Genomic DNA, 24,973 nt, shown 5'->3' with positions numbered 1-24,973 from the left:
ATTTTCTAATCGATTTGGTGTCTTCAGCAAAGTTGTAGGTTATGAATACAATTATTCAGACAAAAAAGTAACCCATATATGTAACCCATATTTTTTCAATAAATTTGTATCGTGATAACTTCCAATATTTTCATTTTTTGTTATGAAAGTGCCAAATACGTAAGCTAAAGGGTATTGCGGAGGTTTTAGTTTTGGCCAGGAAATTATTTTATGTTGAAAAAATAGTGTTTCGTATAGGGAATCTATAACACACAAATAATAAATCAAAAAATATTAATTAGATGTAAAAATGCACTTTTTAAAAATTTGATAAACTGCATCGCTTTCGATAAACTGCACTGATTTATAGTAATTTTCAGGGTTTTTAATTTTTTTGAATTGCTTTTTATTTAATTTTTTATTTTGGTAATCCTTGTCCATGTTTGAAAAAAGTGCGAGCTGAGAAAATTCTCTACAATTTGCAATTTTTGACATTGTTGATCCGGCCTTTGGTTTCTGACTAATCCAGATTTTTAAGCATGGAGGACGTTACGAATGTTAACTGCGTTAAGCACGTCTAAATTGTCAAATTCGCTACCAACATTACAAAAAACACTTTTTTTTAATGTTGGTCCCACTATGCGATTTTAAAATTTCTGGCATCCGTAACGCCGTTACTATTGACCATGCTTAGAAATCTGGATAACCTTGCGAAGAATGGAAATAACCAAGAATGATTTCTTCTAAGTTCTAAACAGTAAAAAACATGGTAATATAACATTTAAGAATGAGTACATATTTTTATAATTTTACTACTAAAAATGTTCAAATTAACCACCACTTTTTTCACTTTTTAGATCTAAATTGAAAAAAATATTACTTCATAAAAGAGGCAATATTAAACCTTTAAGTAACAATTTTTTTATCTGTGTAAAAAGTTAGTGACGAATTGCGGCTGTTGCAAAATTCGTCGCTTATTGGACCACTCCAACGGTTTCCTTAGCTGGAAGAAACTATCAACATTTCAATTTTTAAAACGATATTTTAAAAATTTCTTGGAAATGCATTTTAATTTAACAGCTTTTGCAGTTGTAGTTTTAGCAATAAAAATAATCTCTTACCTTTTCGTTAAGCTGTTTAGTGCTTCAAGATAGTCAAAATCATTTTTTTTGAAAATTGCAAAACCATCCTTTTCCAGCCCTGTGCGCTTTCCTAGATGGTATCATCGCATCACTGGATGGCCCTTTTTACACGAATCAAATGCTATACGTCCCCGGAATCATCGCTGCCATAAAACATCATCACCGCAAATCTAGAACCTATTGGCTGCCGTAGAACTACCTCAGGAGAGCGGGCTGACTAAGGGAGGGATTAATGTTAGGGGCCAGTAAAGCTGCTAGTCGTGTAGCTTGCACCACGTGGTGGCCTGCCTGGTGTGTGCGCGAGCAATAGGGTAGGGTCCTTGTCAATCAGGATGGCTGGAGGGAGGGGATGTAAAAGTGCAAAAGGACGACGGGATTGCAATCATATGTTTTTCGATGCCTGGCGCGCGTGGCGTTTGATTTAAGGACCCTCCTTTGGTGCTGTTTTGTTTGTCTATACATGGTGCTTACCTACATAATTGCAGGGAGGAAAGTGGCACTACTGTATCGGAGAAATCAGGATGTTGACCCAGGTGTAACTGGTTGTTTCATGCTTATAAAATAAACGAATAACGTAAAAAACATAAATTTTTTTTTAAAAAATTGTGATTTTATGTTATGTTTAGAATATGTATAGAATTTTATTTCAGAAAAAAAACAGGCTAAATAAACGTGTTTGGAGTAATCAAGATTAATATATTTTAACAAGTGCCTAATATAATATAAATTAAAAAAAATCTTCAATTTGCACTCAATCTAGTAGCTATGTTTCACTTTACAAAACATCAGTCCCGAAGGGGCGTTAGATCTCTCCGCGCTGACCGCACTCTCGTTTTTTTCACTTTGTTTTCTCCATCATTCACCCATTTCATTCATAAACCAATAACGCACCGGGTTCCTCACTTGCAAACCCGGCAACTGCATTAAAATCACCCAATACGAGTAACAGAGCGTGAGGGTCGCAAAGCTCAGAACAGATCGTATCTTGGAACACCCGGTGGCGGGCTTTGATCCTTTGCTATAACTTGCGGCAGTGAATGGGTATTGAAGTCGATGCTCGATTGAGCAATGTGCTGAGGAGGCTGCTAGGTGAATCACTCTGGATTTCATCGTGCATAATTGTTTTGTTACGTAGGGAAAATTAAATTGATGTATTGGCTTTATAATGGAAAGCAAGCGCGCTGGCGGAGGGGTGAATGTTTGACGATTATTAACTTCACTAAATGCTCTTCCCTCAGGGCTTTTCAGGGGCCGTATAGGGGATGAAACCATGTCAGAAACTGGAGAGGGGTGCCGGCAATGATTGAGAGTTTTTGCACTTGTTGTCTTGCCGAAAAGTATGGGCCGCGCATTGTGTGGCGATTAGATTTAGATTATGCTGGAGAAGGGATTTACACAATTTGTCACGTGTGGGTTGTCCGGTTCGGTGTCATCAGGTCGTGGTCGGTGCCGCGTGGTGGTGGTTTCTCGGTTGTCTTCACCGGGATTTAAAAGGGCTTTATTAAAGGACGAGGAGGGAACCTGTTGAAAGTGCGAACACGTGTCGCAGGGCTATTGAGAGGGCATTTTGCGGAGTCATTGGTTGAAAACTATACTTTGGGTTTTATTTAAAAAATACCGTAAATCAAATCATGGTAATTTTTATTATTTGTTTCAATAAAGAATTACAATAAGAACTTAATAACGGCTTTCCTCTTTTACCAGTGTAATTTTGAAATATTAACGTGTTACAATGTTGTTTATAATTTTTTGTAACATTCAAGTAGTTTACAAACAATTACAATAACTTTAAAGTTGGTTTTAGCTTCGTTTGTTTAAAATTTGACCATTAAAAAGAATTGAGTAACATAAATATATAAATAACATACTGAGATATTGCCCAGAACTGTAAGAAATCGTAATGGCCTAAAGTTGCCTCCCTCGGCACAGTGCATTTTTTCAAGGAATCTGAAGAAATATAACGTCATGATTCGAATTCCCGGACGCTTCGAAACCCGGACACTTCATCTTGTTTTATCAATTATTTGGATATAAGTTCGCATTATGTATGTCAAAACTGTGTTATTTGATGAAGTCCAACATCAACTTTTATTTAAAGTTTGTTTGAATGCTGTAGTTAGTGCCAAAACAATTGAATACAATAAAATTATAAGTTTACCAAAAATGCGAAACATTTCACTTGAAATATTTCATAGGCGTTCGAAGCACCGGGAAGGCAAAGCAGAAATTTATGGTTTCGATTTTCTTAAATTTTAGCAATTTTTTATATAAACTATCGATTGTTTTGATGTTAACAGCTTATTTGAGACTTGAAGAATGCCTTTCACTAACATTTCAGTCCAAATTTGTGCGATTCATAAGTAAAATCGAGTGTCCGGAATTCGAAGCAAAAGTGTCCGGATTTCGAATCAGCTTTTATCTGTGTCCGGGATTCGAAGCACAACAAGTCATTTTAATTTTAAAATTCTGATGAAAAATTGTTAGAAAAGACATATTTTGCATGCACTTTCTTGAAACTGACTGTTTATACTACATCCTGATGATATTTCTACATTTCCAACATATTTCATGATTTTTATCCAGCTATAACAAAAATGATATGCTACTAAGTGTCCGGATTTCGAATCATGACGTTATTAGATGTAATAAATATTTTAGTTGTTATAATCAAAAAATGCTTAGCATTTTGAAATATTTCACTTAATATATATGATTTTTTTTTTTAACTATTTCGATTGTTTTAATTATTTATATGTTTTTGTGCACAAAATATGCAAACTTTCGAGTTACGATTTATGAAAGATTAATTGGTTTTGGCCATGTTATGATTTTTTGGAAAAAAACAATTGCTGTGTCAAAATCGCATAACACACAATTTGAGATCAACATTGAATGTCAAAAGTAATTTTAAATTAGAAATTATGTTGTGAAACTATTCTTACAAGCTTGCACTGCCAACAAGAAAGCATTTTAAAAATTGCATTTGCACATTGAATAAAGAATTTGAGAATATGAATAATAATTTAAGGTACCGTAAAACGAGGTGACTTTGATAGCCGGGGTGACTTTGATAGGTTTGCGATTTTTCCACAAAATGAAGAGTACAATTAAAATACGTACGGGATGGCTCAAAACCATATTGACCGTGATAGAGAAGTGTTCAAAGTACCTAAAAAAAATTTCATAAAATTTTGAAAAGTTTAAAAAGTTAGTTAACTATAGTTAAGAAAATGTTGATGAAAGTCATTATTTTAAACTTCTCAAAGTGTCATGATTTTCTCAATGAACATGATTTTGAATTGGAAAACGGAATGCTTTTTCGGATTCTTTGGAAAATTTTCAACTAGGATAAGGTTAAATAAGTTTGTAAATAATAAATAATATGTGTTTTTGAAACACAATTGAAAAAAAAATCTCCAAATTTATAGGCAATTTCAGTTGAACAAATTTCGTGTAAAATGTGAAAACTTGTGATTCGTGCTTCGAATTCAGTATGAAATTCAATTTAAATCGATAGTTTTATAAACAAAACTAGTTTTAACAAATTTCTGGCAAAATTACGACTTTTTAGCAATTTTACCTAAAATTTATATGTATTTTGTTAAAAAGTTAAAAACTATATAAGCTACTTTAGTTATGGTACATTTAACGTACAAATAAAGTTTGAACATCTTAAATACGATTTTAATAAGAAAAAAACTATGACAATCATAGTCACCCCGGAATTAGAGTGTCCATTTTCCCGTCCCGGGAAAAAATTTCCGGGAATTCTCGGGATTTCTCGGAAAAAAATATTTCTCGTTTCCCGGGAAGTTTATAAATTTCCCGGGAATTTCCGAAATACAAGCGGAAGTATACATTTTCCTACCTGTTTGGCAACATGTTTTTGGAAATTATACAAAAAATAATTATTTGAAACCTGATTTATTTTATCCATTTTAATCTACTATTAATATTGAACTAATAAATTTCATGATAAGGTTCAGATAATATTTATCTTTGAAGCTTTCATAACTAGGAATATTGTCTGCTTGCATGTTGGGCAACAAAAATTATGCTGACAACCTATTTTAACGTTTCTTTTTGTTATATAATTTTAAAATAAGATATTTACCTCTTCCGGCCAAGATTAAATTTGAGATTTGTTCAATAATTTGGATTACTTTTACCAAATTGGATGGAAATTTAATTGATATAACTATTTTTTTTTAAAAAAGGGTTGTGCGAGACAAATTTGTTTCAAAGTATTCGAGAAATTACAGTTTTAAGTTATACATTTATGAAGTACGTGAGCTACCAAGGGCGTAAGTAATATGGAAAAATATCGATTAATTTCTACCAGTTGTACACTATGAAAATTATTACACTTAACTAAAATCTAAACCATAAATGAAACCATGAAAAATCGTTAGAAAACAACTTCGTATAATATGAAATTTACCCAAAGAATGCAACCATATTTTAAAAACTCACTTCATATATTTGAAATTCTTTGAGTTGAGATTTCATGATATAGTGTTTCAAGTGAAAAAGCGCTACAAATTAGATTTTTAAGGCAAATTGAATGATTATCTATTTATTCACATCGTGAAAATACTTGTTCTGGTATAAGTTATTTGCCATGATTAACATTATTTCTGCATGATTTGGAGCATAGATTTTCACTGCTCAAACACTTTGATTAAAAAAATACTTCTCAACAAAAATACTAATTATATTTTTTTTGTTTAGTACGATTTAAAGACAGCATAAAAAAATAGTAAATATACATATTTTCTCAAAGTTGGATGATTTTTTACAAGCAGTCAAGCTATTAATTGATCCTCACACTTATTTGAGCATTAAAGTTGCTTTTATATACAATTGTGTTGCAAAATATTAATCAGAAACAAGATCAGAATAATTTTTCGTTAAATTTCAAATTTCCCGGGAAATTTGTTAAAAAATTCCCGTTTCCCGGGAATTTTGTAACCCCGGGAAATTGGACGCTCTACCCGGAATTGAAACTAAGAATTTTTAACGTAACTTTTTTTCCCCAGTACATGTTTTAGAAATAATAATCTTAAGAAAAACCTTTCCTATTGGAAAATATTCCAAAAACAAATTGAAATCCTATCAAAGTTGCATAAATGTGTTGTATGTATTATTGATGCAGTTTGGTTCAAAATCATGTGCTCTTTCAGAAAATCCGAAATAATCCAGTACTTTGCTCTAGAAAACTGTAGGAAATCCTGTAAAAAACTAAACACGTAGCCGTATGTATGGGATAGACTTGAATAACTTGCCAATAATTAAAATTTATTAATCATTATTATTTTTTTAGATTATAAATTAGAACATAACAAATTATAGGCATTTTTTTTTGAAAATGTGATATTAATGTTATATTAATAGGCTTTGCAAGATATGTAATTCAAGTATGGTGTTTGTGAAAGTAAATAAAAGACTCAGGTATTTAAAATTGGTACTATCATTTCTGATTATTGTATAACTGAAATTTTCTACAAAATATAAAACAAAACAAATCTTCTCGGTCGGTCTACCGCGTTGTTCTGCAGGCCGCCCGAGAAGAAATCACATTGAGTACGTCTGTGAAAGACTGCGGACTTGGGCGGTGCAGTCATTTTCTTTGGAACTCCGGAGCACTCCTCCCATGCGACGCTCCATGGGGTAACATTCCTGGCTCAACGTGTGAACACGTGACTCCAAGGATTGGGATGTTGGGGCTGCGCTGGGAGTTTGGAGGGGTTGTGGCTACATGGTGACCGCTTAGAAGTGCTTGTAGTGCTCTGGCTTGCTGCTGTGGTAGTGCGGCTGGGGCACTTCCTCGTGGTGGGTGCGGCTCTCCGGATGACTTCCGGCTTTGGCGTAAGCATCGACCAGGGCCTTGGGTAGCGGGGGTGGGGTCGGGATGTGCGATCCGCTGGCGTGGAAACCGTTCTCATCGGCGGTGTAGCTCACCGAGACCTGCTGACCATGGGGGTCGACGTACGAGTACGATCCATGGACGACGTTGGTCTCACCCTCCTTGGCTCCTCCGTTCTTGACGTAGCCCTGTTCCTGGACCTGGATGCCGTTGCCCGACTGGTATCCGTGCTTGAAGCTACCGTCATGTCCGTGGAAGGACTCGCTGTGGACAATCGGGATGTGCTTGTGCTCCACGGTATGGTAGTCGTGCTTGTACTCGATGGCAAAGGCAACGGCCAACAGGGCGGACAATGTGATGAACTGGATGGAGAAAAATGCAGAAGAAATTATAGAAAACACTTTACCCAAAGGCACTTTCACAATGCAAAACACTCACAAGTTTCATTTTTGCAGCTAGGCTTAGAGATCAGACGAAATGATACAAATTTGTTTGTTAAAAGTAAACTGATACTGTTTCGATCAGCTGCATTACTATTTATACCGCGTGAAAAGCTGCATCCACCACCACCACCAACACACTCGGAATCTCACCTCGGGGCCGAGTCAGAGAACCCCAAACTCCCGCGCGGATTGACCCACCCTCAGGCACCACCCTACCTCGCCCCCCAGGCAACGGTTTTTCCAAACGTCACACATTTTTTTTCTGCAACACCCGTCTCAGCTCACATAATGCTCCGGGGGCCACCAGCAAATCGGCATCTGAGGCCATCACCATCCTCCGAAAACGAAAAAAAAATCGCAAAACATCTCGCCACTTTTCAAATTATTATTTCTGATTTCTGTTATTCTCCACCGACTCGATCAAACTCCACCAAGACGGACGGACGGCCGCGCGCCGGTCATCTACGAGCAGCTTATTCAACGGTCAATTTGCGCGATCGAGCAGTTTTGGGGCAAGAAACCAATGCGGCACCACACACCGATGGATGTGTGTGCAATTCGGTGGAGAGTTGCATTTTCGCGTGGTGATCTGGCGTCGGCGTCGGGTAATCAGAAACGTCAGCCACAGTCGTCCGCAGGCCGCAGAGCGTTCTGTAACGTCCAGTGGTCAGTGTCCAGGCATGGATGATGGAAACCTTTTTGAACAAAGATTGATGATAAAGTAAAAATAGAAAAAATAAATAATAGCGATCAGTTAGACTTTATTGCATAAAAACAGGAAAAGAAGTCTAAAATGAGCTCAGAAGCCTAAGATCAACTTTAAACTGCTGCGAAAACGAAAAGATTCCCTAACACAAGTCATCAAACAGAATTAAGTTTCGTTTTGAGAAATTGCTAAAACCGTAAACAAATATTTCGACCCAATTTCACCCCCATTTTCAAACATAGTTTGATGATAAATTATCGTCAACTGGGGCGAATTGGGACTACAGTCTGAAGCTTGGATAGCTTGAAATTTGAAAAACGATGCACTTTTTTTGTTGTTCTGTGTCTGTTCTATCCGAAACTAATAAAAAAATATTCCAAAATTATGCAGTAACAAGGCTAAAGCAGCTGTTTTAATTAGCCCCACGTGTCTCGTTTTGCTCCAGATGACGATATAGAAAAAAAAATAGATAAGATTAGGTTAGATTAGATTAGATAAAGAGGCCTTAGATCAAGTTTAAACTACTGCGAAAATGAAAAGATTCCCCAACACAAGTCTTCAAACAGAATTAGGTATCATTAATAAAACATTTAGAAATTGTGGAAACCGTAAACAAATTTATTTCACCCAAACTCACCCCAGTCCCAATGTCACTCCTACAGACGACATTTTCAACGTTATTTTCGAACAAAACGAACCTTATCTTCGAACAGCTGTAAAATCGACAGGAATTGTTCCCAGTACGCGATTTTTCAGCAAAATTGGTTGAATTTTTCTCTTTTACTAGAATTAAGTTTCAATGATTCGGTTCTGAGATATTGCAAAACCCGGAAAAATCACCAAACCCGTTATAAGGTAAACAATATATATTTTTTTTGCAATGGTCTTCCTAATAGTCGCAAGAAATTTGGGCTTTTTTTTATTTTTTTTAATTCAATATATATTACAAGTCTTCAAGTTTATTATCTTCAAGATAAAGCACGAGTGGTAAAGGTAAATTAGATCAGCGCCAGGGCGGACTGAGCAGTTGTTTATATTAAAGCAATTTATGCTCTTTTAATATAGAAATCTCTCTCATTTCAAATAAAACATCTTTGAAACTGAATTTTACTCGAGCCAATCAATTTACGTTTTATTCACCGCGAAAATCGGTGGAAATAAAATATGAAAAAAAAACACATTCCTCAGTAGTTTTTGTTTGGACGAAATCTGAGTGAAAATAGCTTAGAAATGAGCTATTTTATATGTAAGTAAAAATAATGAATTCAATTTACAACACAAAATCTGGTAGAAAAAAATAATGCTACAAAATCATAAAAACATTATACTAACACTCAAACGCTCGGGTAGTCATTTGACCTCTATTTTTTTTCTTAAAAATCTCATAACTTTTGGTAGAATTGACAAAATTTGATGCTTCCGGTTGCAAAAGATCCAGTTTTGTCTATATTTTGAACTGACAGATGGGGGACAAATATGGTCCACTTTTACCGGAGATATTCCGGATTCCGTTGGGGTACCTCGGCCCTCCTATTTGGGGTTTTCATCAATAGAACAAAAACCATTGCACAGAAAAATGCCGGAAATGATGCAAAACTTCAAGGCATCATTCTAATACATCATCCAGCAAAAATAATTGACATGGTTAAGTCCTACGGGGCACCGGAACCGGTTCCATTTGGGCACCAATCGACATCAGCTCAGTGAACCGTTTCCGGTTGGAACCTGTTTCGGTGCCCGAAGGTCTTGGCCATGCCATGTATCTATGCATGATGATGTTTTAGAACGATGCCTTGAAGTTTTGCATCATTTCCGGCATTTTTCTGAGCAATGGTTTTTGTTCTATTGACCAAAAACCCAAATAGGAGGGCCGAGGTACCCCAACGGAATCCGGAATATCTCCGGTAAAAGTTAACCATATTTGTGCCCCATCTGACAGTTCAAAATATAGACAAATCTGGATCTTTTGCAACCGGAAGCATCCAATTTGGTCAATTCTACTAAAAGTTATGAGATTTTTAAGAAAAAAAATAGAGGTCAAATGACTACCCGAGCGTTTGAGTGCTAATGACCTCATTTCATCGCACTTTGTGAACTTTATTTAAAACAATTGTTTCAGTTACTATGATTTTAAAGTTACTGTTTTTGGAATTGTCATTCGTATTTTCAAAACTGCCTTATCTTAAAAATGTGCAATGCACCTCACAAACGAGCTAAACGAGGCACCCGGCAACGAACCCAGCAAGTGTTACTCTATTTCTATGACCAATCGGCAATGCGATGGCCTCTTTTGCGGGATGGACCCAAAACTAATGCATTCGCGAATGAAATTTGAAGAAATGATTCGCTGCGCTTTGCAATGTGCATGCACGGAAAGATGATGTTGGTTTGGAGAGATTTTGTTTTAAAAAAAGGTACTAAAAATGCATTTAAACTTTTAAAAATATGCCTTAAAAAGACTTCTTCCTTATTTTTTTTTTAAATATCGTACATTCTACCGAGATAACTTTCCAGTGTTCATTTGTCGAACAGCAGTCAATGCACGCCAATTTTTCATTGTGGATAGATTAGTGGAAAATGCAACGTGCCAACCTATTAGATATGCACGGGTTCCCCACAGACCGTTATGAGAGTTGAAACATTGAAACATTGTCTTTTTAAAGTATTTTCTATGTGGGTAATTCTTCGCCAACTCACACAGCAGTTGCCCCGACCCCCCTTCGATTTGCGTGAAACTTTGCCCCAAGGGGTAACTTTTGTCCCTGATCACGAATCCGAGGTCCGTTTTTTGATATCTCGTGACGGAGGGGCGGTACGACCCCTTCCATTTTTGAACATGCGAAAAAAGAGGTGTTTTTCAATAATTTGCAGCCTGAAACGGTGATGAGATAGAAATTTGGTGTCAAGGGGACTTTTATTTAAAATTAGACGCCCGATTTGATGGCGTACTCAGAATTCCGAAAAAACGTATTTTTCACCGAAAAAAACACTTAAAAAGTTTTAAAAATTCTCCCTTTTTCCGTTACTCGACTGTAAATTTTTTTGGAACTTTTCATTTTATGGGAAATTTAATGTACTTTTCGAATCTACATTGACTCAGAAGGGTCATCTTTTTATTCAGAACAATTTTTTTCATTTTAAGATTTCGTGTTTTTTTCTAACTTTGCAAGGTTATTTTTAAGAGTGTAACAATGTTCTACAAAGTTTTAGAGCAGACAATTACAAAAATTTTGAAACATAGACATAAGGGGTTTGCTTATAAACATCACGAGTTATCGCGATTTTACGAAAAAAAGTTTTGAAAAAGTTGGTCGTCGTTATTCATGCCCGTTCATGGTCACCCGCGACAGACACGGACGACGAAACAAAGAGAAACGCAAAATGTAACTTTTTCAAAACTTTTTTTCGTAGAATCGCGATAACTCGTGATGTTTATAAGCAAACCCCTTATGTCTATATATCAAATTTTTTGTAATTTAACCCTGCAAAGTTAGAAAGAACACGAAATTTAAAATGAAAAAAATTGTTCTGAATAAAAAGATGACCCTTCTGGGTCAATGTAGATTCGAAAAGTACATTAAATTTCCCATAAAATGACATGTTCCAAAAATTTTTACAGTCGAGTAACGGAAAATGGGAGAATTTTTAAAACTTTTTTAGTGTTGTTTTCGATGAAAAATACGTTTTTTCGGAATTATGAGTACGCCATCAAATCGGGCGTCTAATTTTACATAACACCAAATTTCTATCTCATCACCGTTTCAGGCTGCAAATTATTGAAAAACACCTCTTTTTTCGCATGTTCAAAAATGGAAGGGGTCGTACCGCCCCTCCGTCATGAGATATCAAAAAACGGACCTCGGATTCGTGATCAGGGACAAAAGTTACCCCTTAGCACAAAGTTTCACGCAAATCGAAGAGGGGTCGGGGCAACTGCTGTGTGAGTTGGCGGAGAATTACCCATTTGTATTTGTACACAATATTTAAAAACATTGCAAAATTGCAAAAACATTTGATTATTATATCATAAGATGCAAACGAATCGATGCCGAGCTCGTTCTTCAGGATGATTTAAGTGGAAGCATACACTGAAAGTCAAAAGTATCCTTTTTTCAAGTTCACCCGTCGTCACCCATTTAAAAGGGTATCGAAAATGTACTAATTTTGACATACCCTTTTGAAAGGGTGACGCCGGGTGAACTTGAAAAAAGAATAGAAAGTATCCTTTTGAGGGATACTTCTGATTTTGAGTGTAAGGTTCGCCATACAAAATCGTATGTACAATTAACTTGGCTTAGGATGCTCGAGTTTTCATCCAATCACGCCCATATTAAGAAATTAGGTTCAGTACACCTTCTTACAATTCAGCCCTGCAATGGATGGCGAAAATCAAACTTGAACTAATCTAGTGGCAAGTATTTATTGAAGCGCGAAGCAGTATTACACTTTGTTGACCTTTTACAATAAAAAACATGCCTCTACGGGACCATCCATAAACCAACTCAACTAGAAATCTCAACCCCTCCCCCATCGTGGACAGTTTTCATACAAAAGAAATCTTTTTTGTATGGAGCGTGGACAACCGGCCACCCCCCCCCCCCCCCTTAAATGTCCACGTGGTTTATGGATGGTCCATACACGGGCTTTGTTTGAAAGAATAAAATAAAAACAACTATTCTGGAACTTAAATATGCATTGGAAACTAAATATTGGTTTGGTGCTTTTATATGTTTTATAAACAAAAGATGTAAAAATTTACAAACCAAAAAAAATAAATCCGAAAAAAAATCATATGATATCTTCTTTTATAGAATTGAGTATTATCTTACCCGCACGAAATGTTCAAAATTTGAAATTTCATTTAATCGACGCTGTCGTGCTATCGTGTCGCGCTTTTTGACGTGACCTTGAATAAACAAAAACATACAGCATGCCATGCAAACAATAATAAACACGTTTTGTTTGGTTGACTATTTTGTGCATTGTCCTGAAGTTTGGTTGAATTTGATTACTGGAATCTCGAGTTATAATTATAATTATGATTACGGTAGTCAAGCACGTACTTGTGTCAAACGCATTCTGACCTGAAATCCGTTCTAGTTCAAGTCTAATTTATTTGGGTAGAAATCGCATATTCCCAATTATTGCTCAATTAAAATTAAGATGTTTTGACGAATTTTATAATATGTCAAGAAAATGCCATGATTGTGTTGTGCTATTTTTTCCATATGATTTTATCTTGTTCGATCAGACAAAAAACTAACATTATTTTAGTTTTTATGCGGTAGATTTCAACGTTTTTTTTCTATGATTGCATAACCGTTGATCATGATCCAAAAACATATATTCAAACCATGTGTAATAATTACCGATAACATATGCGTAATTGATTCAACACCTCAATGCACCCATAAATCACAATAATTTTCCAAAATTCAACAATTATGCCATCCAACATACGCATTTTCACAACGATCAATAATGTAGTTATAATTGGATCACTTATCAATCGATGATCGTTTCCTCTAATGGCATCTACCCGATCGTGTGGCGGCGTCCAACGTCAGAAATTTGCGCCACCATCGGCAGCATCGGCAACGGGACCTACCCTGGGGCCTTGGGTCGGGCCAGGAGGAGAGTAGGGGAACATCTTCGTCCATCGGTGGTGGACCGACCAAAACCGACCATCTCCGTTGCCGTGACCAGACCAAGCAAAGGTGGTGGTATAAATAGCTACTGCTGGTCATCGATCAGGTATCAGTGTTCATTTGGTCTGCAGATTTGTAGCGTGTGTAATTAGTTTGAACCGTCAGTCACCCTTTGAAAAGAAAAATGAAGCTGGTAAGTTCGAAAAGGGCCAATTAGTGAGCTTTTTGGTGTGCATTCGGTACAATTAACGTCAATCGTCTGTGATGTGTGCGGGAATACGTAACAGTGAAGTTTACTTTTCTTTTGAGGAGGAGAAAGACATTGTATTCAGCAAACAGTAACAATTTATTGCAATTTTTAGAAATAACTTGAATCGTGTCTTAAATTGAGTTAAATTTTTTTAAATCAACAATATTTGAATTAGCAACAATAACAATACGTTATTCAAGGGATTTGTGCATAGAAATACTATTTGTGTAAGAAAATTTATTACTTCAGAATTATTCATGTGGTTTGAAGAATCTGACTCACTGAAAGGTGATCTGAAATGTGGTTTTCCTCGTGATCTTTGCCATCATCATCGATGCAATCGTATATTGTGGGTTAATGGTCAACTTCATCTTTCTACTCCTGTTGTCTCTCCATAATCTAGTTCGTTGCATTGTCCGCCGTGTTGGCCGTGGCCGCCGCCGTTGGAGACTACCACGCTGTGGAGCACAAGCACATCCCGATCGTCCACAGCGAGCTGCTGCAGAGCAACGATGGCCAGTTCAAGTACGGATACGAATCGGCCAACGGAATCGTGGTGCAGGAGGAAGGACACGTCAAGAACCTGGGCAGCAAGGACCAAGAGACGAATGTGGCCCACGGATCGTACTCGTACGTCGACCCCCATGGTGTTCCAGTGTCGGTGAGCTACACCGCCGATGAGAACGGCTTCCACGCTCACGGATCGCACATCCCAACCCCGCCCCCACTACCGATCGAGCTGGTCGAAGCCTACGCCAAGGTTGGATCCCACCCGGAAGCCCATCACGAGGAACCCGAAGTGTACAAGGGTCACTAAGGTGGAACCATGTGTGCCACGTACTCTCGAGAATGCCAAATTGTGATATGTAGTCTATCCGACGGAGGATAGTGCCTAGTGAAATTCGTTGTTGTTACATTTATAATGTGAATATCCAAGAGAAAGAATAGATGTACTTATATTTTTTCTAAGAAAAAAATCATACATGTTTATCATCTGGAAAGAAATCGCCCGAAGGCCCCATCATCAACGATACACTTGCATATATCGCTTCAGGTCATAAAATGGTGTTTTTATTTATTTGAATAGTGGCATCGTTAGCCTGTTCCGTTGCTTTCAGTTTATTTCTTTTATATTATGTTGAAATCACTGTTATGGAGAAAAAATGCTGTAATGCTGTAACATGTTGGTCATTAGGTAATGCTTTTGATTGATCTTTAAATCTTTATTTCTGAGAAAAGTTTATATGGGAATGCTTCGCTTCACTTAAGGTGAAGCCGTTGATCATTTCCAAAGAAAATTGATCATCACTCTAAAATGCTCTGTATCTCATTAAATTTAACGAATTTCTGCACCAAAATGAATCAGCATGTGCCGGTTGTTGCCTTCTTGAAGCCATTGAAGGAATTTTTGATCTAAATCAATTGTGCTTCAAAATTTATATAATTTTGTGGTACAGTCATTGACGTCCTAGTTGGCAATCATTGATTAATGACGATTTCCATAACTTTGCAAGGAATGGGATGATCGTTCCCAAAAAGAATCAGCATGTGTTGTGCAGAATTCTATACAACTTGTAGAAGGAATTTTGTCAAAATATTTATAGGGGTGCAAAATTTATATCTTTGTGTGTGTGTGTGTGTGTGTGTGTGTGGTCCAATCCAATACCCGCTAACCGGAGGCGATATTATGGGAAAGTAGGGGAGAGTGGGGAGACTTGATCCCCGGGGACACTTGATCCCAAGCCTGTATCTCGTCAGCATGTGGGTAAAACAATTAGCTTTGTTCTAGAAAGTTGTGCGAAATTAACTAAAACTCATTGTAGAAAATTAAAAAATGTTTAGATTGAGTAACACACATTTTTCTAAAACGAGCTGCAAAAAACTTCCAAGAGATTTTTTTTTCTTTGTTTTGATATGTATAGAAAACACTCAAAAATTATAAAAAAAATTATACATGAATTGTTTGATAAACTTATCAACTCCAAAACCCTTACGCATTTGATGTTAAATTTATCGTCATACTATTTTTACAATCAATTGTTTAAAAAAGTGCGTTTAGGGAGACTTGATTCCTGCATTTTTACAGTCACTGGAATCAGCCTCAAGATTAATTAATTGGGCTGGGTTTTCATACATAGTTTCCTTTAGTATAGTTGTACATAACTTTCTGCAGTTTGAACCTTTTTTCAAAAGTTTTGTAAACAAAAATTTCCAGCTTTTGTAAACATGCTTAATTTTGGTCTAAAAAATAATATTTTAACTTTTAAATATTTTACATACTAAACTTGTTATATTTTGAACACAAACGTACAGGTTTTATGTGAAATTGCTGTAACTTATAGAAAATTAAAAGTTTGGATGAATAAGAAACATTTTGCTTAAGATTTCTTCAAAATGTTGAAAGGGGGATCAAATTACCCCCAACAATTTGAAAATGCCGGTTTAAAATATTTTTTCAAAACGCTTGGCATGATTCGAAGAGTTCATCTGATGAAATACCCTTATTAGCCAAACATAGATGAATGTTTAAGCTTTCAATTCATGCAAAAAGTTTATAGTTTTGTGAAAAATTGACAGAGTTATGTGCGAAACAAAAAAAGGGGATCAAGTCTCCCCACTCTCCCCTATAGTTTGTATCAGACTTTTGTATATCGTCAGCTGTGTGCTATCTTGTGACATAGACCAGTCATGCAATTTGAACGGAACCCGTTCTGCGTTCGTTCTCTTTCTTCAAAACGAACTGAACCCACCGCGCAGGAGCCATTGCTTTTCGTTCCAAAAACAGAACGTCACTTTTTCGTGCCGTTCTCTTCAAAGTTTGGAACGCGTTCTGTGAACCGCCTGTAGCCAGAGGCTCTCTATGGCAACTGTTAAACTTAAATAAACATTCATTAGAATAATTTGTACAGAGCTTAGTTAGCTCGGTGGTTACGTGCAAGAACAGTATTCAAAGGAAGTGAGTTCGAATCTAATTTTTTTTAAATATTTTTTTTGTATGGTTGGATACCAATTTTTTGACGACTGAAATTACATTTTACACAAATCAAGGGACACTCCAGCTGGGAGGCTAGGGAGACTAAATGAAACGGTTAAAAAGCAAAAAGCATCCAACTTAAATGGACAAAAACTTATTGCCACCGTGATTTTAATAAAAAATCAATGCTTTTCTAGTTCAGGAAAAAAGAGATTCGAACTCACTACCTCTGATTTCTAAACCTAATTGTTACCACTAAGCTAGCAGTACTGATATGTAAACGAATGATTAACAGTCAATGAAGTTTAGCTAGTCTACTGAGGTCTTATCAAAGGAAAATGTTAAGTTCTGAACTGGGTTCTCTGTGCGTTTCAAAAAAGCCTACTGAACGAACGTTTCTTAGATACGACCGTTCGTTCTCAGAGCTGTTATTTTTCGTGCTGCTGTGTGAACTTGAACGAACGGAGAACCCGTTCAAAAGCATGACTGACATAGACCATTTTGGTCGAAAATGAGTTAATGATGACGTTTTGCTATACTTAACAAACACTACAAGATGCTTTGATCCGATTTTGGAAACTCGCTTCCGTTTCCCGGATATCGCAATACACACTTGTGACATAGACCAATTTATCATCAAAATGATAATAAAAAAATCGTGCACACTTGTGACACGTCATACATGTTGTTGGAAAATGTGGAAAATTTTTCTTGTTTTTCACAAATTTATGTTGGTACACACTTTCTAGAAGCAATGCAATCTTTTGTTTTTGGAAATATACTGACTAAGTCGGTTAAACCATTGATTTAAGCTTATTTTAGTTTGTATGGGAATTCTGTGCACACTTGTGACACGTAGTACAATAGCGTGTCCCAAAAAAACACGAAGTCGAGTAATTCAATGTGCTCAGTTCTCAAATGATAGAAAATCATGTTAGAAACAACTCTCTCATACATGAAAACTTTCGGAAAAATCGTTTACCACGTTCCCTGGGCATTTTTTTTTGAAAAAAGTCAGTTTTTTCGACAATTTCACAAAATCTGCTTAGAAAAAAAGGGAAAATTTTTGAAATTTCAATTAGCCTATACCATTAAATAATGATCTGTGGACCAATAAACAAGTTAATGTATCGATTTGGCCTTTGAAAACCTTGTTTTCAATTTCCCGGTAGCTTTTATGTCGAAAAAAACGAGTTTTTGCTTTACTTTTTTTCAATCTTTTCCCTCGGTATTGAACACAAAAATTTCCTTATATGTGAAAATACATGCATCTTGTAGGAAATTTTTCGCTGAAGATCTTAGCAACTTTGAAGTTTCATCAACTCTGAACTGAGATATTCCAGTTTATGTGAAGGAAGAATATTGAATATTTGAAAATGTTGAAATTAATCATCATTGGCATACAATATTAAGGAAAATTTAAGCCTAATTTGAAGTGCGGCTATATCGCATCTGTTTTTAAACATAATTGGCTCATCCTCTAATACTAAGGCCACCTGGTGTTGTTTTCTCATGGCACACTACGTGCTAAATCAATGAATTACTTTTAGTAAATAACTCATTTAGAGCATTTTGCATTTAAACCAATCGATACACGTTTGCTGTGTTTCCATGGATACAAATAAACAAATAACAAATATAAGGTTCGATACTACGCATTTCCGTGATCTGAACTAGAGATCCTAAATAGGGAGACTGGTCGAATTTGACGTACCCAAACAGACACGAGTTTGACGTATCCAAACGAGCATTTGCCTTTACGCCCAGCAAAAAATCGTTTACCAAAAACACGAAAACGATTTTTCCGAAAGTTTTCATGTATGAGAGAGTTGTTTCTAACATGATTTTCTATCATTTGAGAATTGAGCACATTGACTTACTCGACTTCGTGTTTTTTTGGGACACGCTATAGTACAACTTTGAATTCGAAACACACTTGTGACACGTGCATTTCAGATTTTTGTTTACATAATTTACTGTATCTTAAAAGTTTGAAGATTTGTCAATCATTTCTCAAGTTATGACCACCTCAGTGATATTTATGTACTTAGGCTGATGCAGATATTTTTCAATGTTTTGGTCTCCCGACCTTCAAAAACGGTCCGAAAAATCAGGGGGCCAAATTTTTTTTTCGAAAAACGAAAAAAAATAAAACAATATTTTTTTTTAAGTGCAACCATTTGAAAGCAATTTAAAGTGTATTCCGTTGCGTAATTATTATTTATAATTAACCCTTTCACGCCCATGGTTACTTCAGAGCACCACATTTTTTTGTCTTCAAAATTAAATTTCTCTGCAACCATGCTTTTTTTCAACCTGGTTCAACCTGCATTAGTTTATATAGAATGTTAACTTATCACCATTAAAATTTCATCCAATTTGGTCCATCCAGTTACCAGTAATGAAGAAAACCGAAAAAATCTCGATTTGGCTCTGGGCGGGAAGGGGTTAACCCCTATTTTTTTCGAAAATATTTATTTTTCCCGTGTTTTGGAGGTCATTTTGAGCAACTTTTGTTCTACGAAAAACTTTACTTCTCTTGTTTAATTTTTAGTATTTTAATTTGCATTTATCTTGTTTAGTTTATGTAGTATTTGGCCTATTCTAGCACCTAATATAATTTCATTTTGCCTATCTAATTTTTTCATGTTTTTACAGTCACTTTTTCAATTTTTTGCATTTTTTCCACATTTTCTGCTATAGAATGGCACCATCATCATTTAAATTGTAAAAAAATGCGTAGAGGCATAGTCTGGGACAATACAAAAATTACTGCATACTTCTTTTTACTGAAAATATAGGAAATGTTTGTAAAAAACACAGCTGAAGTTGACCCCTAAAAAAATGACATTTTTAAAAACATTGGCAAAGTCACATAAAACAAGTAAAACTTCCAACCCTAAAATTTTCTAAAATTTTAAGAGTTCTTCTTTCCAATGCATTTTAAAGATCAAAAATCGGTTGGAAAATAGATTTTTGGCGATTTTTTAGATCGAAGCCCGCCTAAAGGCGGGGTTAGGTTGTGGAGGGTTAATAAATATAATTTGTATCACCCAACTCATCAAGTCAAGTATCAAGTCCATAAGTAAGATGATACTCTCACGTTGTCATCAAAATAATGTATAATCTATTTTATCAAACATTTCCTATTTTTTTAAATATTTTTTTGGGTGAAATGGAAACGGAAATTACAAATATGCATTTATTTTAAAATTAGGTACAATCTTACCAATCAACGTTAGATAAAACAAAAATGATATATACTGAATTAATCCAAACACATCTTGATCCTTAATTTCTCCAATTGTTATGCTATCACAAAATCATTTCCATCAAGATATACAACGTAAATTCAAATTCATTACGCAAAACCTCGTGCTGCGGTTCCCGGATTCGTTCCGGAGCAAGTGCGTAGCTTATTTCTGCGTCCTGCCACGGCACCGCCGTCACCACGGATCAGACCCGTGCCGCACTTGCTGCCCGGCCGAAGCACTTTATTAGTTATTTGAACCTGTTCCCCTCCCTGACGACCAACCATGCACCACCATGCAGAAACTGGCTAAATTAAACTTTTGCCAGCAGGCAGCACCCTTCGGATTTGGTCGCTCGGGGTGTTATTACAACTTCAGCATCATTCTGGACCTGAACCGCGCGCGCGGAAAAGGTTGCACATGGCGGCGTTCCCAGGTCAAATTCGCCACTATGAGAGAACTATCATATGTTTCCGCTTTTCGCGTCTAGTACAAATAGAACTCACTTCAAACAGCAAATAGCACGCGAGGAAAAAGAGATTTGTTAGTCAATTTTTGGAAACACGGACCCTTTTTGCTTATTCTTTTTCCCCCTGCCATCCCTGGGTCGTATTTGCTCTGGAACCGAGACGAACATGCAGGTGTTACCGTAGCTAAATCCTTAAAATGCTAAAACCACCATCTCGCAGTACATGCCGGGGCCAGTCGGGGACCAGGGTTCGACTCGGCAGCATTCTCGACCAAGTAAGTGAGTGGTAGCTTGCAATAATATGAATTTTCGGGACCGAGATTGTTTGCTTTGCGTGGCCCGAGTGCAAGGAGATGGCGATTTTCTCCTTTAACCCGTAATTACTAACCTTAATTTTTTATACCTGCAAATCAATGCTCAAATTACACTATATGGTGAAAGAAGACAGCTAATTGAAATGCAACTGTTCAAGGCATCATCATCAGTGGTCTTAATGTGGGTGCAAGATGCACGTTGATGGACGCTTCGAAAGAATCTTTATGTTAAAAATAGTTTCAGTTGCATTGCTTTTGAACTGTATTGGATTGTCATCAACTTCAACAAGATTAGAGACAGTTATGGATGATAAAATAAATTTTATTGAACATTGCATAACTGATTTCCAATTAAATTGTCATAACAAACATTGTAAAAAAACCAATTGTACAAACAAACAAACCTTTTTCTATCCAGCAAAAGTAAGCTCAACCATCAAAACAAATCTAAAGATGATCGCGAACGACACCGTTTATCTTCCACTTCGAGACCCACTTCACTGAGTCTCCAGTTTGGAGGACCGGACTGAAAGTAAAACACACAACTCCACACGTGCACAACGAGGAAATGGTCCACTTCGGGTGGCCACTTGGAAGCGGTATCAACTTGAACGGCCAAAAAGAGTGTGGATCAGGTTATTCCACCGCTGGAGCCCTTGGTATAACCATCTTGAGATGATCCGGCAATGGCGCTGAGGTGTAAACTTGTTGGTGGCCCGTCAAATTGGCCACCTATTTTCGCAAATTGGGTAAATTATGAAAATTTAGACACTTTTATTTGCACGGATTGAGACACGCTGTGATGAGGATACCTGGTAGCACATTTCAAGAGTTTGTTTTGCTAAAAACCAACAGCTTCAACAACCCTAATTAGGGACAGTAACCTTCACATGCATGCAAAAAAATAAATTCAGTGAGACTGCAGCTCATAATCCTATGCTCCTCAATTAGCCATCTCATCGCATCGCGAGAGTTTTTCTCTCCGTCATCTCATCGTTATGCAATACCGCTCTCACTGACCAACTCCAACAACAGCCAATCAATCAACCGGGAGACCGCCGAGCCATCACTTTTCACGGCTCGGCCGATACTTTGTTGCGTTGTGTTGCTTGTTTGATCTGAAAGTGGCTCCCCCCTCGCGCTGGAGGTTAATTAAACAAAGTTCGATTGAGAAATTGGAGGCAGCAAATATGTGAATGAGAGAAAATAGAATCGCAAAAGGGGGTGAATTGGATGCAATATGCGTGTCGGTCATGATTGGCTTTATTGCGTGCAGGTGAGCCGGTCGGTCAGCCGAGGAGCCGATGAACTTTTGAAGTAGTGTCAAGTTCAGGTGCGTTACGGTGAGATATCTGGAGCAGTAACGGACTTGGTGTGAATTGCCATATGAATTGCAAAATGAAAACGAATATATTTTCTTGTTCATGCAAGGTTGATAATTGTGTAATTTCTGGAAAACAGATGTTTGTAGCGCAAGAATGCAAATTGAATAATTTATTCAATTCAATTCGGTTTTATTTGTGAATAATCAAGTTACAATGAGTTCATTTAGGTACATAACAGGGTTTTGGAGTTCCTTTCAGCTGTGTGTTACATCGTAGTTCAATCGAAGGCATTATTACTTATAACTATTGAATAGACAAGAGCAAGAAAAAGTTTGCAAAAACTCAAAGAAAGTGCAATGAGAAAAGGATAGATAAAGAGAAAGGTTTTTTACACTGTTGCTGAAAAATAGTAGTTTATGCAACAAGTTGCAAAAAGGGGATTTTTTCAGCACGAGTCGTACATTTATCCAACGAGGTTCACCGAGTTGGATAAATACGACGAGTGCTGAAAAAATCAAGTTTTGCAACGAGTTCCGTACAACTTTTTTTTGCAATTTCGAAAAACACCCATAGAATGAAATTTTAAGTCGAATTTTCATGTATTTTGTCAATAAATCGTTTAAATCAAAAAAAAATTGAAAAGTGTTACTTTTCGAAACAAGTGCTGAAAAGTTCAACTTTTCAGCACCCATTTCAGTTCTGAAAAGTAGAACTTTTCAGCATTTATTTTGAAAAGTGTTGCTATTCGATCCTGTTATTTTTGGTACAGAAAAGTAGGCTATTTCGTCTTTCAAGAATGACAGGAAAAGTAAGTAGTTTCACGACGGAATTGCAAAAAACATATTTTTGCAATTCCGTCGTGAATCTACTTACTTTTCCTGTCATTCTTGATCGACGAAACAGCCTACTTTTCTGTACCAAAAATAACAGATTCGAATCCCAAGTAACATTTTTTTTCCAGGAGTTCTACAAGAGCTCTTCAAGATAGCTACAGCATAGCAGTTTGGACCGCGGTAGGATAAAATTCTCTTCAAAACTTCTTCAGGAGTTTGGAAGAGTACTTGAAGAGAGTTTTTTCCTACCGCGGTCCAAACTGCTATGCTGTAGCTATCTTGAAGAGCTCTTGTAGAACTCCTGGAAAAAATGTTACTTGGGATAGTAGCCCTTTTCAAAACTAATAAGTTGAACTTTTCAGCACTTGTATGAAAAAGTTTTATTTTTCATCTTTTTTTTTATTCAAACGGTTCAAAGGGAGTTTTTCGGAATTGCAAAAAAAGCTGTATCGAACTTTAGGGCGTTCAATTTTACCGGGTTTTGTATTTCCCGAGAAACGGGAAAAATATTTTTGGAATCCCGGGAATTCCCGGGATCCTGGGATAAAATATATGTTTTCGTTATATTTGTTATATTTTTGCAGCTTAAAATAATAAAATTATTTCAATAATATTAATTGATTATAATCTACACTTCAATCTAAACTTAGACGAAAGTTTTTAAATAGATTTAAAGTTGTTGTCTCTCTCCCCCTCCCCCCTTCAAAATTGGCCCGAAAAATCAGGAGACAATTTTTTTTATCATAAAACCTCAAAATTTCAATGGAAATTCAAATACAATCAGCTTAAATTAATTTAGTATGCGTTTCTCTGCGTTTAAACTCACTTTTAGCATGTTTGAGCTGGTTTAATTTTTTATGAATTTTTCCAATTTTCAATGTATAAGTTTTTTTTTCGGTTAAATTTTGGTTTTCGTTTAATGTTTCATTTTTTGAAAATGATTGATTTCAAAACAACTGAACTCGTGTAAAATGCATTTTTAAACACTTTTTTCATGCAAATGCTGAAAGTATGGCTTGTTATTTCATTATTTATATTTTTTCATTTTTTTACAAATTTGCTTTAAAATTCTTATCGATTACTAAGTGTTCAACTTGTCATCTATTTCCCCAAGCAAATCTGAACTCCCAGATTGAAATTTTTTTTTTCAATTTTGGGAATTCCCGGGACAAATTATAAAAAAATCCCAGGATTTGGGAATTTCCGGTTTTGGAAAATTCCCGGGATGGAAGCACTTTTTAGCTCGTTGCAAAACTTGATATTTTAATCACTCGACGTATTTATCCACTACGGTGAACCTCGTTGGATAAATGTATGACTCGTGCTTAAAAAAACCTCTTTTAAAAGATGCTGTTGAAGAGCAATTTTCCAGGAATGGCCATCTAATACCTTTACTGCCCATGATTGCATAAATGTCCCATATGCATTTTCATCGCTTTTGAGTTAATGATGCAGTTTGGTTCAAAATCGTGTGCTCTTTCAGAAAAGCCTGCAACATCCAGTATTTTGTTCTAGAAATCAGGAGGAAATCCAGTTTTTTTCGCAAAAACTTTACACGTAGCCTTATGTGTGGGACAAACTTAAAATGTGTTTTTCTCAGCTTGCTGTTTTTGCATATGGGACATTTACGCGAACATGGGCAGTTTAGTTCTTTGGCTTCAATTTTGTATGTACAGTTTGATGAATTTCAGATCAAGTTGGTGTTTTCGGCAAAGTTGATGGTATTCATGATGCAGTTAAAAAGAAAATTAGTATTTAGACACGTCAATAATC

The 24,973-nt window shown here is 36.2% G+C and overlaps 2 protein-coding genes across 2 annotated transcripts; one reads left to right on the top strand and one right to left on the bottom strand.

Annotated features, from left to right (window-relative positions):
- Positions 1-6,715: 6,715 nt before the first annotated feature.
- On the bottom strand, positions 6,716-7,592 carry LOC120427578 (endocuticle structural glycoprotein SgAbd-2-like). The gene is made up of 2 exons (XM_039592458.2): positions 7,426-7,592; positions 6,716-7,349 (listed from the first exon to the last, which is right to left on the bottom strand). Exons 1-2 carry the CDS (start codon positions 7,432-7,434, stop codon positions 6,891-6,893), a joined length of 468 nt encoding a protein of 155 aa, XP_039448392.1. The 5' UTR covers positions 7,435-7,592; the 3' UTR covers positions 6,716-6,890.
- Positions 7,593-13,892: 6,300 nt separating this feature from the next.
- On the top strand, positions 13,893-14,994 carry LOC120427571 (cuticle protein CP14.6-like). Its single transcript, XM_039592446.2, has 2 exons — positions 13,893-13,977; positions 14,438-14,994. Exons 1-2 carry the CDS (start codon positions 13,969-13,971, stop codon positions 14,849-14,851), a joined length of 423 nt encoding a protein of 140 aa, XP_039448380.1. The 5' UTR covers positions 13,893-13,968; the 3' UTR covers positions 14,852-14,994.
- Positions 14,995-24,973: the final 9,979 nt, after the last annotated feature.

The sequence above is a fragment of the Culex pipiens genome, chromosome 3 (assembly GCF_016801865.2).
Source record: "Culex pipiens pallens isolate TS chromosome 3, TS_CPP_V2, whole genome shotgun sequence".
In the NCBI taxonomy this organism is placed as follows: Eukaryota; Metazoa; Arthropoda; class Insecta; order Diptera; family Culicidae; genus Culex; species Culex pipiens.
The sequence above is the reverse complement of the archived record's forward strand: the minus strand, read 5'-3'. Positions and strand labels throughout refer to the sequence as shown.